Raw genomic sequence first — 14,388 nt, 5'->3', positions numbered from 1 at the left:
TCAGTTACTGTTTTAGTTTCAGTTGCTGGTTTAGGTTCAGTTGCTGTAGGTTTAGTTTCAGCTGGTTTAGGCTCTGGTGTGCGTTTAGGTTCAGTTGCTGTTGTAATTTGTGTTGCAGGTTTAGTTTCTGTTTTAGTTTCAGTTACTGTTTTAGTTTCAATTGCTGGTTTAGGTTCAGTTGCTGTAGGTTTAGTTTCAGCTGGTTTAGGCTCTGGTGTGGGTTTAGGTTCAGTTGCTGTTGTAATTTGTGTTGCAGGTTTAGTTTCTGTTTTAGTTTCAGTTACTGTTTTAGTTTCAATTGCTGGTTTAGGTTCAGTTGCTGTAGGTTTAGTTTCAGCTGGTTTAGGCTCTGGTGTGCGTTTAGGTTCAGTTGCTGTTGTAATTTGTGTTGCAGGTTTAGTTTCTGTTTTAGTTTCAGTTACTGTTTTAGTTTCAATTGCTGGTTTAGGTTCAGTTGCTGTAGGTTTAGTTTCAGCCGGGTTAAGCTCTGATGTGGGTTTAGAATCAGTTGCTGTTATAGTCTGTGTTGTAGATTTAGTTTCTGTTTTAGTTTCAATTGCTGGTTTAGGTTCAGTTTTTGTTGTAGGTTTAGTTTCAGCCGCTTTAGGTTCTGATGTGGGTTTAGGATCAGTTGCTGTTGTAGTTTGTGTTGTAGGTTTAGGTTCAGTTACTGTTTTAGTCTGTGCTGTAGGCTTGGTTTCAGCCACTGTTGTAGTTTCAGTTGCTGGTTTAGGCTCAGATGCTGTTTTAGGCTGTGTTGTATTTTCTAGCGCTGTTTTAGATTCTGATGTGGCGATAGCTTCAGTTGTTATTTGAGTTTGTGTTGTAGGTTTAGTTTCCGTCACTGGCTTAGGTTCAGATTTAATTTCAGGTGCTGCTGGCTTGACCTCCTTCACCACTGGCTCAGTGTTTGATTTTACACTGTAAATAAAATACAATTACAAATGAGATGGTGTTAAACAAGAAATAGGAGCTTGAAGTTGTATAACTGAGAGATGTTGTGAAGTTTACCTTTGCACAGGCACAGACTTAACAGACGCTGTAGTGTCATCATCATCACTGATATCTACCCTACAAACCACATACACATGCAAAAGTAAGAGGATGAGGATAATGGTGATAACATATAGGGTTTACACAGGTAAAGTGGGGCACTTTAACTTATTGCTGATGCACATAATGATAGATGAGTAAGTTTAATCGGTGCCATATCATCAACTGTGCCACTTTACCAGTTTTCACCCTATTTACTTTTGTCAGTGTGGGCTAGTACCTTTTTGCAACAAAGCAAATGCCCATCTCAGCAGAGCTGTCAGGCTTCTCTGAAGATCTGGAGATATTAGATGTGAACATTGTGCAGTGAGGAATAGGATATGCATTCATCTTAATATTTTAACCAAATAGTGGTACAGAGGAAAAGTAATTAAGAGTCAATGGGGAAAAGTCACGTGGATGCACTGCCTTAAATTAACTATTAAAGTTGACTATTAAAAAGAAGCTGAACATAAGTTAACAAATAAAATACACATGAAATATGAAATGTGTTACTGTGTTCTTATAGTTAGTATTTTGGAATAAATGTAAAAATTCTTAAAAAGACATTTTGATTCTCTTTTTTAAAGCAAGGACCACAATGGAAATTATCCTTGACAAGAAAGTTATAACAGTGAATTGCTACTTTTTGTGTCAAATAAACTCAACTCAACTCAAATATAGTTTGTTTTAATAAATAGAACATTAATTACACTGTTAATGTAAAAATACAAATTCGAATAATATTGGGAGTTGTTTTGTTGATGGTGTAAGTAATGTTTATATATTTAACATGAAACAAAAAAAAAGGGGAGGCCTTCTTATAAAAATATACAGTGGTGATACACTTAGAAAAACGTGAAAAAGCTGTCACTTGATACACCTTTTTACCATATTTAGGCCTAAAACGTGTATATTAGCACCTTAAAGGTACATATTATTAACTATTGTGCATGGTATTACCATGGTACACTTCCAAAGTATGTTAGATTTCCAGAAATCATATTTTCAACAAGACACTTACTCATATTTCTTTGCAGCTGACATTACGTATGAACGGCGATATGCTGCCGATCCCTTCAGCACACTGCTGGCTGCCTCTGTCCTGTACACACACACACACATACAAAGGAAATGTTATTTTATGAAGAGGAAAATGAAGTCACCTTGGATAAATCAGTCTGGGGAGTGTGGTCTCTCACCTCTTTTCCATTTCCTCTGGACTCAGAGTTGGTTCAGACTGCACTGTCTTTTCATTGCTGGACCGAATTGTGTGGGGGGCTCTGGGGGAAAAAAATGAATGGAAATAAGCATAATTAAGATGTGCTAAAATGAGCTCAAAGGCTTCATGTGCGTGACCCACATGCTTGAGTGTTTTCGGGCTAACTTACATTTTCTTGTAACTCTCAGATGGCTTTTTGTGTATTACCATGGTACACTTCCAAAGTATGTTAGATTTCCAGAAATCATATTTTCAACAAGACACTTACTCATATTTCTTTGCAGCTGACATTACGTATGAACGGCGATATGCTGCCGATCCCTTCAGCACACTGCTGGCTGCCTCTGTCCTGTACACACACACACACATACAAAGGAAATGTTATTTTATGAAGAGGAAAATGAAGTCACCTTGGATAAATCAGTCTGGGGAGTGTGGTCTCTCACCTCTTTTCCATTTCCTCTGGACTCAGAGTTGGTTCAGACTGCACTGTCTTTTCATTGCTGGACCGAATTGTGTGGGGGGCTCTGGGGAAAAAAAATGTATGGAAATAAGCATAATTAAGATGTGCTAAAATGAGCTCAAAGGCTTCATGTGCGTGACCCACATGCTTGAGTGTTTTCGGGCTAACTTACATTTTCTTGTAACTCTCAGATGGCTTTTTGGTGAAGCTATTTATTCCACTAATGGAGGAGAGACAAATAGCATTCTATTAAAACTGGTTTATCTTTTATTAGCAATTACAAATCATATATTAGAAATGTAGTTTAAGCGTAAAAATACATCCATATTAATTTAATGGAATTTATTTCATGATGAACTAGTGTGGTTTCTGATCCTTCATAATGTTCTTACGCATATCCATTGGTGGATGAATTTGATGTTGGCTTGGAATCGGTTCTCTTGAATACCCCTCTGCAAAAGTAAATGGTCACATATGAAGGAAAGTAATACAAAGGCAGGGCTGATAAAGATAACTTTTGATTGACCGAGCGTTCTCATTACCTGATTAAGTATCCAGATTCAGATGTTTTTGGTCTGTGAATTTGAAAATAAAATATGGTCATTTTTAACATGTAAAAACGTGGTTCTTTTAACTTAAAGGTTCTTTGGGGAACCAAAATAATTCTTCTATGGCATCACTGTGAAAACCCCCTTTAGGAACCTTCATTTTTAGGAGTGTATATATTACATATTTATTGACCCTATTCCCTCCTATTTTCTACAAGCCACATCTCCTACGCTTCTTCTGTCACTCCTACAGTATCAGGTATCTCCACTGCTTAAAAAGTACATAATCTTATAATAACAGAACATTTCAGATCAGTTTCTTTCCTTGTGTCCATTGCAAAAGCACTTTTTTTACTTCTCATAGAACAACCAGCTAGACAACAATCAGTTAAGCTTCAAAAGCAGACATTCAATAGAAACCTTGCTATGAGTCAACAAAGCCCTGCGGTTTGCGAAAGCATCCGCTCAATCATTCATCCTCATTCTGCTGTACAACTCTGTAGCCATCAACACAGTAATTCACCAGATCCTCATGTCCACCTTATTGTTCACAGAACTGCACTTCACTAGTTTGAGTATTACTTTACAGACAGATTATTCATGGTGTGTTGGTGTCAAATAACTGCTGGTGTGCCTCAGGGTTCGGTTATTGGTCCCTTCCACTTTCTGAAATACACAACATTGATGTGACCGATCATCTAGAAACATTGATTTTCCTGCTAGTGCTAACCTGACAATCTTACAGTGGCTGCACAGACCTTCGTTTGTCTGATAAGGACGGGACACACAAAGCCAACTTCAAAGAACTAGCGGCGACAAAAGCCGACGGTGTTGTCAGCTCTGTCTGCACCAAAAATCTGTGCTTGAACACACCGCACAGACTACAGCTGACTACAAACTAGCATGTGTGTCCTGCTCCTGCATATATCAGCAGCTATCAATAGTCTGTATTCGTCATTCAACAGGAGAAACCGAAACAAGGATATATGCAGATATACGAAACGTAAAGAAATCAATGCTTGCGGTCTGGGTGAAAAAAACACCACCTCCAGCTCAACCTACTGGGAAGCTTCTTTTCTTCCAAGCCAATCCAATTTAAGACAACACCATTCAGTAAGGTTCACAAATGAACCATTCAGGTTGCCAATAAGTTGGGGATAGTGTTTGACCACCATCTAAATCTAAGCAGACCAGTCATGCAGTTTTTTTAATGCTGCACAACACTGGAGTACCGCATTGCTTCTCTACACTCTTAAAAATAACGGTGCTTCAAAAGGTTCTTCACAGCGATGCCATAGAAGAACCAGTTTCGGTTCCACAAAGAACCATTCAGTCAAAGGTTCTTTAAAGAACCATCTCTTTCTTACCTTTTTATAATCTAAAGAACCTTCTTTCGCCACAAAGAAGCTTTTGTGAAACAGAAAGGTTCTTCAGATGTTGAAGGTTCTTTATGGAACCATTTAGACAAAAAGGTTCTTCTATAGCATCGTGAAGCACCTTTATTTTGAAGAGTGTAGCTCAAATCTCTGAACATGATTCAAAATGCAGTGGTGTGTTAGGTCTTCAGTAAACCCAAAAGAACACTGAACAATACACAAATGACTCTTTACTGTGCTCTACTGACATTTTCTACATCTGTAGGTTACGTTGGCCTGCTAAATGAGTAAATGTAGATGTAGACCATGGAGAGTAATAATGCATACTTCTCTGTGTCGGATCTAGGCTGAGGCACATCGGGTGTGGGTGAGGAAACAGGACTTGTTTCTTCAAACACACCATTTGAACGGTTTGCTCGCACTTCGGCGACCCTACAAGAGAGATCGTGTTAGATAAATTGTACTGTGAACTTTAAGATTTGTTATAATATTTATTTCTCACCATGGTTTCTCCTCCTCATCTTTCTCAAGATTCTCTTGCTGTTGTCTCTGTATCCAGCTGCTGTCTCCTTTTAGAGCGGTGCGAACCTTTGTGGTCCGCAAAACTGATTGTCTGTCCCCCTCTGAAATCAAGACAGTCCAGAGCTTATCATACACAAACATATAAAGATATATTTTAATATCACTACATTGAGCCAAAAGTTGATAAGTTGATAGCATCAGTGCTAACAGACAATAAAAAAAAGTTGAATGTGTTAAGCAATGTGTGACATGTGGCACGACAGGATTTGATGCTGTGACGCAGGACATCATTGTTTTGGTTGTAAGAATGGAATGCCATAAATTAATAGCTCTGACTTATGCATAAACACTGACAGTTTGACTCATGTGAGATTCAATAAGATAAGATACATTGAAACATTGGTTATTGGATCTTACCTTTGGACATTGTTAGTGGCCCTCTAGTCAAAAAGGTCTAAAAAACTGCCTCGAAAGACACCTGGATTAAAAAAGAAAAAGGTCAGTCATTAAAAACCCCACAAAAGCAAATATTTGTATTCATTTCATTTATTGGCCTTTCATTTTTCATTTACATGATCAATATTTTTTAAAATAGAAAGTACTGACAATGCAACAAAGGTGCACTAAAATAGAAAGATAGAACAAGTGTTCCTTGAGCATTAAATCAGCATTTCAATCAATCAGCATTGATTGAATTTTCCATTTTTCACAAGTGTTTTACCCATATTTTGAATCGCTGTGTTGTGTTTTAGGGTTAAAGAAAACGCCCATAAACTTATTAAAAAAAGTACTGTGTATACATAAAAAAAAAACGTTTAAATTGTAATAATATTTCACAGTATTACTATTTTTACTGTATATTTGATTACAAAAATGCAGCCTTGGTGATCATAAATCGATCAATCAATCAATCCTACCAACCCCGGACTTTTGAATGGAAGTGTACATTAATGAAATAGTTGATTACATTAATTTAATTAAAAAAAATAATTCTGGACGCACTGCATTTTTTTTTTAATAATAATCACACCAAGTAAACAGTGAATTACATGCCTCAAGTATAAATTGTAGGTATACAAAGGTGATGAATTGTTGGCAGGCTAAACTAACACAATATATATTTCTCATCATGAGACTGCCAAACTAAAAAAATGTTACACAACTTTCAAACAAAAAAAAAAATCATTCAGGAAATTCTCCAAGTAACTGACAGATTCGTTCCATCCAACAGAGAACAGGGAAGTTGGAGAGTCATGCTTAAATGGTTTCAGTTACAGAAGTCAAATTACTCGTGCATTTCTTTATGACACAAATCATGAATATATGTTTATTTAATCAGGTTGTTTTGAACCTGAGATACAGATCACAAGATGTACATCTGCAGCAAGATTCATAGCTTTCTTTTCTAAACCATGTTGATCCAGGCACAACACACACACACACACTGACAATGAAAGAGTCTGAACACCTGATCATATGCAACAGATTTCATTATGTCCCTTACGTTATGTCCAGAATTTGAATTTTTTTAACTACTTTAATTCCATAAGCTCTTGAGTTCAAAATCAACCACCCTTAGTTTCCATAATTGTTCGGTGGATGTCCAAATCAACATCCCGGTGTGTATTTGTTTTGTCATATGTAACTATTCTGAATAATTTGAGTAAGCCTGAAAAATATGCTTTCTAATGATCAACATAACCATGACATATAATGTCCAAATTACAGCCTCACAACTGCAAGTGACATAAAGCTTATTGGCAGTAAATACATTTTCTTAAGTCCATAGCTTTCTTTTCTAAACCATGTTGATCCAGGCACAACACACACACACACACTGACAATGAAAGAGTCTGAACACCTGATCATATGCAACAGATTTCATTATGTCCCTTACGTTATGTCCAGAATTTGAATTTTTTAACTACTTTAATTCCATAAGCTCTTGAGTTCAAAATCAACCACCCTTAGTTTCCATAATTGTTCGGTGGATGTCCAAATCAACATCCCGGTAAGTATTTGTTTTGTCATATGTAACTATTCTGAATAATTTGAGTAAGCCTGAAAAATATGCTTTCTAATGATCAACATAACCATGACATATAATGTCCAAATTACAGCCTCACAACTGCAAGTGACATAAAGCTTATTGGCAGTAAATACATTTTCTTAAGTCCATTAGGCCAAAGTTGCTCATTGCACCATAGTGACACAAAATGACCGTCAAGCGTCAACACAGCTTGTGCAAGACGAAACATGTTTGAACAGCGATTGTGACAGTGACAGAGTGAAAGCCAAATCAACGACACGAAGGCAAAAACACTTTCACTGTGTCATATATCAGCCAGTAGAGGTGAAAGAAGCAGTCGCCAACCCCATATAGTCCCAGAACATGTTAGAAACGAGTGGAAGAGATGACCTACCTTATTAATGTCAGTTTAGCTGCAGTATGGTGGCAGGTGCACTGAGCAGTGCTGGGGATATTGGCTGACTGATTGTGAGCTCTGTAAACACACACACACACACACACACGTTCAGGGGAGGTGTTCACTGACAGCTCTCTCCTCTAGCGAGCAGGTTCGGGTGTGGGCACAGACCTGCCCAGCCAGTCGGGTAGGCCAGGCCAACCAAACCTATAGGTGTGTACCTCTGTGTGTGTGTGTGTGTGTGTGTGTACTTCATGTTTTGGCAACAATGGCAGCACATTTATTCATTGAATTCTGTTGCATTTACAGCCCAAATTCAGACAAATCTGCACCAAACAATTACTGGAAGTGATGTCCTCTGAACCGGTTGAATTGAGATGGGGTTAAGCTGCCTTCTGCATGACTGAAAGACCAGAGGGACGGTGTCCAGAGGGACGGTGCGAGCTCATAAGGTGTTCCTGTGGGACTATTCTAGAAAAGCTTCCAAAAATAACAGCTTGTGCCACTTACTGAAGACAGGCTCGACGTTCATGATGAATAAGGATATCTGAAATGATACAAATTTAAATAATTGAAAAATCTGCTTTAAAACACATGCCAAAATTTGAAATTTGATTTAGAACCTGAAAATTAGTCTGATGGGCCTTGACATAGTCATGAGACTCTACAGGTCCTGTCACATGACCACAAAATAGCTTGATTGCACCACCCAGACTTGTGGACAAAACGTTTTTTTAAAATATGAATATTTTAAAACAAAACTCCTTTGCAATATGTTTAAAAACAATGATAATGCTATAATAAATATTATAATTTTTTTTTAAAGAGACCAATTTTTTTACCAGCTTGACATTTTTAAAGCAAATTTCAAATTTATTAAAAATTCACATTTTAAATCAGAAATTTGTCACAAAATGTGTATTCATGTCACTGTATTTATGAACATGCAAAAAGAGAGCACATTTTATTTTCGCTAAAGCTGTGAATTCTGATAGAACTGATAGATATGCCAGATTTACACCGAATCAAAAACTCACACGCTGTAGACTTTCAAAAACAACGCCTGCCTACTAACTGCTTACATAAACTTGTCAGTGATAACTCAGTGTTCATTGGAGGTGAACGGCTGAGTCAGGGTTTTTTAAATGGAGACTGTGGGACTCATCCAAACCACGCTGTCTAAAGTGTGTACGTACAGGGTGTGTACAGTCTCTAGGATACTCACTAACCCATCAGACGCACTCACACCCCTGTGAACATGCGAGAAAGCTAACAGGCCTGATGTGGTTTCACCAGGGGTCACACCTACTGCTACGGGACAGGAACAGGTTTGACGACTGTGAGTCATAGCGATAGCGATTCATATCTGTGAGAGGAGAATCTCAGCTATCTGAACAACACCCCCACCTCCCATCCAACGCCTGCTGGAGGAATTGCAAAAATGCAACATTAGTGAAACATTGTTGTCATCTGTCTTTTGTGCAAGATAAAATGCATCACTAATGGACGGCTAGCTTGAAATAACAATAGTTATATTCATGTGCGATTGAAGTTGTTAGATATTGTAGAGGAGGTGGAAGTGGGCAGAGAAAAATTAGTTGGTAGGAGATTGCATAGCCATCCAATAATTACTGTAACGATACAAGAGGGATCATACGTCATTATGATTACATTCTTTATAATTACATTATTTGTAAATAGAGCAATAAGCCCCAAGAAGCCGTGGTTTACAGTGAATTTAACCACAGGTAAGGGGTGTTGTTAGATACGTTGCGAAGCGGAGTGCCTAAAACATCTTAGCTGTTATAAATTCACAGTAAACCACGGCTTCATGGGGATTATTGCTTTTATTAAACGGTTATTCCATATACGTAGTAAGGTTTCACAGAATAAAACAGAGCATATAAAGTGTAATGGTATTAATAAACACAGTATTCTTCCACCAAACAATGTAGTTCCTCAGAAACGGTTGTGGTTCCAACAAAGTGGTTGCAGAGCAACACACAGAAGTAAACAAAGGTGTGTGTTTGTAGAGTAATTTACAACAGCTTCGAACGCGGCTCAACCAATCAGAATCAAGGACAGGAACTCGCCGTTTTATAAATAGAATTGTGTTAAGTCTTACAAATGCTTAACGCAGTAACTGATAGCAAGGTAACATTAATTGTGCTGCAAAAAATTATTATTTTCCCTTATAGAATATCCTGTGAAAATTATGCCATCATTTACTCACACTCATGTTATTCCAAACCCATAAAGCGTTTTTCTCTCTTATTCTCTCTTCACTTTTGTTCATCCATTGAAAATCTGCACATCTACAATTCCAACACATCACCATGTTAAAGTATAAAAGGCATGGTCAATGTAATACATATGAATCCATATTCATAATCCATATGGATTATGTTTACACTGTCTTTTTATGGCATTAATGCTTTGGTGGAATGGAATGTTTCTTATGGTTTTTGATGAAAACATGAGTGCCGAGAGTAAATGAAGACAGAATTTTTATATTTGGGTAAATGATCCCTTAAATGACACAAATATAGTTGAAGTCAAAAGTTTACATACACCTTGAAAAATCTGCAAAATGGTAATTATTTTACCAAATTAAGAGGGATCACACAAAATGCATGTTATTGTTTATTTAGTACTAACCTGAATAAGATATTTCACATAAAAGTTGTTTACATATAATCCACAAGAGAAAACAATAGTTGAATTTATAAAAATGACCCAGTTCAAAATGATTCTGAACACTGTGCTGTTACCTGAATGACCCACAGCTGTGTTTTTGTTTAGTGATGGTTGTTCATGAGTCCCTTGTTTGTCCTGAACAGTTAAACTGCCTGCTGTTCTTCAGAAAAATTCTTCAGGTCCCACATATTCTTTGGTTTTCCAGCATTTTTGTGTATTTGAACCCTTTCCAACAATGACTGTATGATTTTGAGATCCATCTTTTCACACTGAGGACAACCGAGGGACTCGTATGCATCTATTACAGAAGGTTCAAACGCTCACCGATGCTCCAGAAGCAAAATCCATGAATTAAGAGCTGGAGGGGGGTGAAAACTTTTGAACAGAATGAAGATGAGCATTTTTTTTTTTACGTTTTGCCTAAATATCGTATTTTTTCATTTAGTACTGCCCTTCAGAAGCTACAGATGATACTTACATGTTTCCCAGAAGACAAAATAAGTTACATTTACCCTGGTCTTCAAATTCAAAAGGTTTGTATGATCCCCCTTAGGCTATTTTGGTAAAATAATCACCATTTTGCAGATTCGGCAAGGTGTATGTAAACTTTTGACTTCAACTGTATGTGCAAAACGTCACATTACATAATTAAAACGGGAAGCGAATTCCATTTCATTTCAAGTATCCAAAAAAAAGGAACATGACACAATTAGAAACTTGATTTGAAATGTATACTGCAGTTTCGAAAAACTAAACAGCTGCTGTTACATAAACTCTGAATTCTTTTGGACCAAAACAGAAAGCTGCAAATGTCCATATTTGCCATCTGAATTCAACAACACTGTTGAACTACATGATGCTACATCCTGGTAAAAAGGTGCATTCAGAATCGGAATGATTAAGTGCATTGTTAATACTGCCTAGTAAACACTGGTAATCCAACGGACACATGCAAGGCTCATATTGCAGTTCAGCAAACAGTAAAATATATGTCAATCACTCTCCAGCTTCACTTTGGCGTTACGCTCCCTTCCGCAGATGTGGGTAGCTCTCCACAGTGCGCACTATTGCCTCTCGTAAAGGCACCCATGTCCTTTTTGGCCCGAGCTGCTGTAGTAGTGGTGGCTGCCAGCCAGAGCTACTCTCATAGGATTGAAGGTGGGTTTGATCCGGATCAGCGGCCGCAGCAGCAGGGCTATCCCATACACCAGTGTGTAGGGCAGGTGGTATCGCAGAGCACTGTAGCCCAGACCCACCAGAATCTGTGACATGAAGTCCCAGAAACGCTCATCGTTGGTTATGTGGTAAGCCTGTTAATGTGAGACTCAATTCCTGGAGGGCCACAGCTTTGCACAGTTTTACTCCAACCCTAATCAAACACACCTGATCCAGCTAATCTTGAGGTCTTGAGGATTACTAGAAACTTCCAAGCAGCAGGTGTGATTTAGAGCTAAAGTCTCAGGGGTACTTCAAGTTAATATATTATGTGAAAGAGGATCAGATGACAAAAAAAGTTTGTGAATTTGTGCATTTTAATGTGTCTGAGAGACAAAAGCCTTCCAAAGACTAGAGTGATAATTCAAATAAAATTAACATGTTCATCAATAGTTGATGCAATGTTGAAACACTTCTTAAACCTGACATGATTTTTGCAAATCCTGCAGACTTTCTGAGTGTATAGAAACAGTAGGCTGTTTTAGAAATGAACATTTAAAAGATGAATTAGGGAGAATCAATAATAATGTATTGCTATTGTGTAAAAAATATGTAATCCATAATAAAGTAACTGTAGTCTGATTATGAGTATTATTCAAATGTAATTCAATCTAATTACAAGTACTTCATTTCTGGAATCTGATTAGTATCCAGATGACATGTAATCAGTTACTACCCAGCTCTGCTTATTGGTAGTGGCAAAAGGTTCAATAAAAGTTCAACAGTACCAACAGAAATAAATGTGCCACAAATAAATAGCTTACGTGAGGGTTTTGGAGACCAATGTCTGTGACGTTTAAACATTTTCAAACAGAGAAAGTGTTGCTATGTCATGGTTGCTGGCAAGGCTTGCGGCAGCATTTTTTTCAGTAATGTTCAATTAACCATTATTAATGGGTTTAGCTACTGAGGTTTGTGGATACTGGCACAGTTTTGGCTGGCTTACATGAAAAAACACTGAGCCAATGTGCCAAGCTTGGCCATATGACTTCTTACAAACACTAACAGTGTCAACCAGCTCTAGAATTTTTAACATCACACTAAAACAGTTTTTTATTATTAGAATTATGTTCTAGAGCAGGTTTCAATTTTCTAATTATCCAAGACTGAATAATTACATGACAAAACTCAAGGTCTCAAAACTAAGGATGTGCTGAAAATCTGTATAAAAACTGCATAGAAAAAGCTTTTTGGCCATTGCTGCATTTAATGAATGACTGCAAACCCCTATGAGAGATTTGAGAGTGTTGGAAATGGAAAACCAAAACTTGATGCATCATTCATGTGGGTTGTTTACACATTATACACACACACACACGTGGGATCCACGAATGCACATCTAGAAACATCTCTCACTCATTCAGTTTCTCTCATACTCTTTCACACACATTCCTTACCTGACCTCAGAGCGGAGAATCAGCCTTCAGGTGTTCAGCTGCTAAAATATGCCCATGAACTACATTCTCCACATAGGTGAAGTCCACAAGATTGGATCCATCTCTAAAGAGCAAATCAGCATTAGACAGCACAGTGGGATCTAAACGTCGAAGACCACACCACAAATTTGAGATTCGATTTCTAATTTAAAGCAAGGACATACAACAAAAATGTAAAACAAACAAACAATGACGTAAAATTAATACAAAACAGATTGAAATGTTGCACTAGGTCACTGATCAAATTGAATTCACAGATTGTCAAATTTTCTCGATTTCATCGAAGCACAAGATGCTTTCTGGATCCTTCTCTAAACATGCTGCAGAGCATGATCATCAGGTTTTGTTCATGCCACCTTGATTGCTCCAATCCTGCTCCAGGATGGCCACTTTCCTGCAGGATTCAGCTCTAACTTCATTAGACTTTGATTAGCTGAATGAGGCGTGTTTCACTGGGGCTAGAGCCAAGACGGCCTTCCAAGAGCAGGATTGGACAACTATGCATTGAAGCAAAAGAAGGACCGCTAGAAAAAGTACTTTTAGTCAAAACACATTTAAGAGCAAATAAACTAATCTAAGGAATCCTAGACTATTCTTGTTAAAGAGTTAGTTCACCCAAAAATGAAAATTCTGTCATTAATTACTCACCCTCATGTCGTTCCAAACCCGTGAGACATTCGTTCATCTTCGGAACACAATTTAAGATATTTTTGATGAAATCATAGCCCTCTCTGACCCTCCCATAGACAGCAAGGTAACTACCATGTTCAAGGTCCAGTAAAGTACCAAGATGATCGACAAAGTAGTCCGTGTGGCATCAGTGGATCAACTGTAAAGTTACGAAGCTACGAGAATACTTTTTGTGCAAAGAAAACAAAAATAACGACTTTATTCCACATTTTCGTCTCTACTGCGTTACTCGTGGACGTCATTACGCCAGATCTGGGTCAGCGCCGCCACACGCTCGCGTCATGGTACTGTTGTGAACGCGCGCACAAAAAAGTATTCTCGTAGCTTTGTAACTTTACAGTTGAACCACTGATGTCACACGGACTACTTTGTCGATCATCTTGGTACTTTTCTGGACCTTGAACGTGGTAGTTACCTTGCTGTCTATGGGAGGGTCAGAGAGCCCTCAGATTTCATCAAAAATATTTTCGATTGTGTTCCGAAGATGAATTAAGGTCTCACGGATTTGGAACGACACGAGGGTGAGTAATTAATGACAGAATTTTCATTTTTGGGTGAACTATCCCTTTAAGAACCCATGGTCATGTTGAGCGTTTTGGCAGATAGCGCCCCTTTGTGGTCGCAAAGGTGCTCTCCCTTGAGTCAGCTAGCTCAGTGGTTCCCAACCCTGGTCCTGGAGGCACCTCAACATGGCACATTTTGCATGTCTCCTTTCTCTGATGCACCAGTTTCAGGTCTTGGAGTCTGTACTAATGAGCTGA

The 14,388-nt window shown here is 37.9% G+C and overlaps 1 protein-coding gene across 1 annotated transcript in view; it reads right to left on the bottom strand.

Annotated features, from left to right (window-relative positions):
• The window catches only part of LOC107567367 (proteoglycan 4-like), a 38,658-nt gene extending 30,846 nt beyond the window's left edge, over positions 1 to 7,812 (bottom strand). The window contains exons 1-12 of the mRNA XM_016253035.1: positions 7,587 to 7,812; positions 5,581 to 5,641; positions 5,144 to 5,264; positions 4,969 to 5,073; positions 3,260 to 3,292; positions 3,110 to 3,169; positions 2,890 to 2,937; positions 2,701 to 2,781; positions 2,523 to 2,603; positions 1,274 to 1,330; positions 1,012 to 1,071; positions 29 to 921 (exon numbers count right to left, since the gene is read on the bottom strand). Of these exons, the coding sequence (XP_016108521.1) occupies positions 29 to 921; positions 1,012 to 1,071; positions 1,274 to 1,330; positions 2,523 to 2,603; positions 2,701 to 2,781; positions 2,890 to 2,937; positions 3,110 to 3,169; positions 3,260 to 3,292; positions 4,969 to 5,073; positions 5,144 to 5,264; positions 5,581 to 5,590 (1,549 nt within the window). The 5' untranslated portion in view covers positions 5,591 to 5,641; positions 7,587 to 7,812. The remainder of the gene's footprint in view (positions 1 to 28; positions 922 to 1,011; positions 1,072 to 1,273; positions 1,331 to 2,522; positions 2,604 to 2,700; positions 2,782 to 2,889; positions 2,938 to 3,109; positions 3,170 to 3,259; positions 3,293 to 4,968; positions 5,074 to 5,143; positions 5,265 to 5,580; positions 5,642 to 7,586) is intronic.
• Positions 7,813 to 14,388: the final 6,576 nt, after the last annotated feature.

Source organism: Sinocyclocheilus grahami, unplaced genomic scaffold (genome assembly GCF_001515645.1).
Source record: "Sinocyclocheilus grahami isolate Dianchi unplaced genomic scaffold, SAMN03320097.WGS_v1.1 scaffold1150.1, whole genome shotgun sequence".
Lineage (NCBI taxonomy): Eukaryota > Metazoa > Chordata > Actinopteri > Cypriniformes > Cyprinidae > Sinocyclocheilus > Sinocyclocheilus grahami.
Note: the sequence above shows the minus strand (reverse complement) of the source record. Positions and strands in the feature narration are given on the sequence as shown.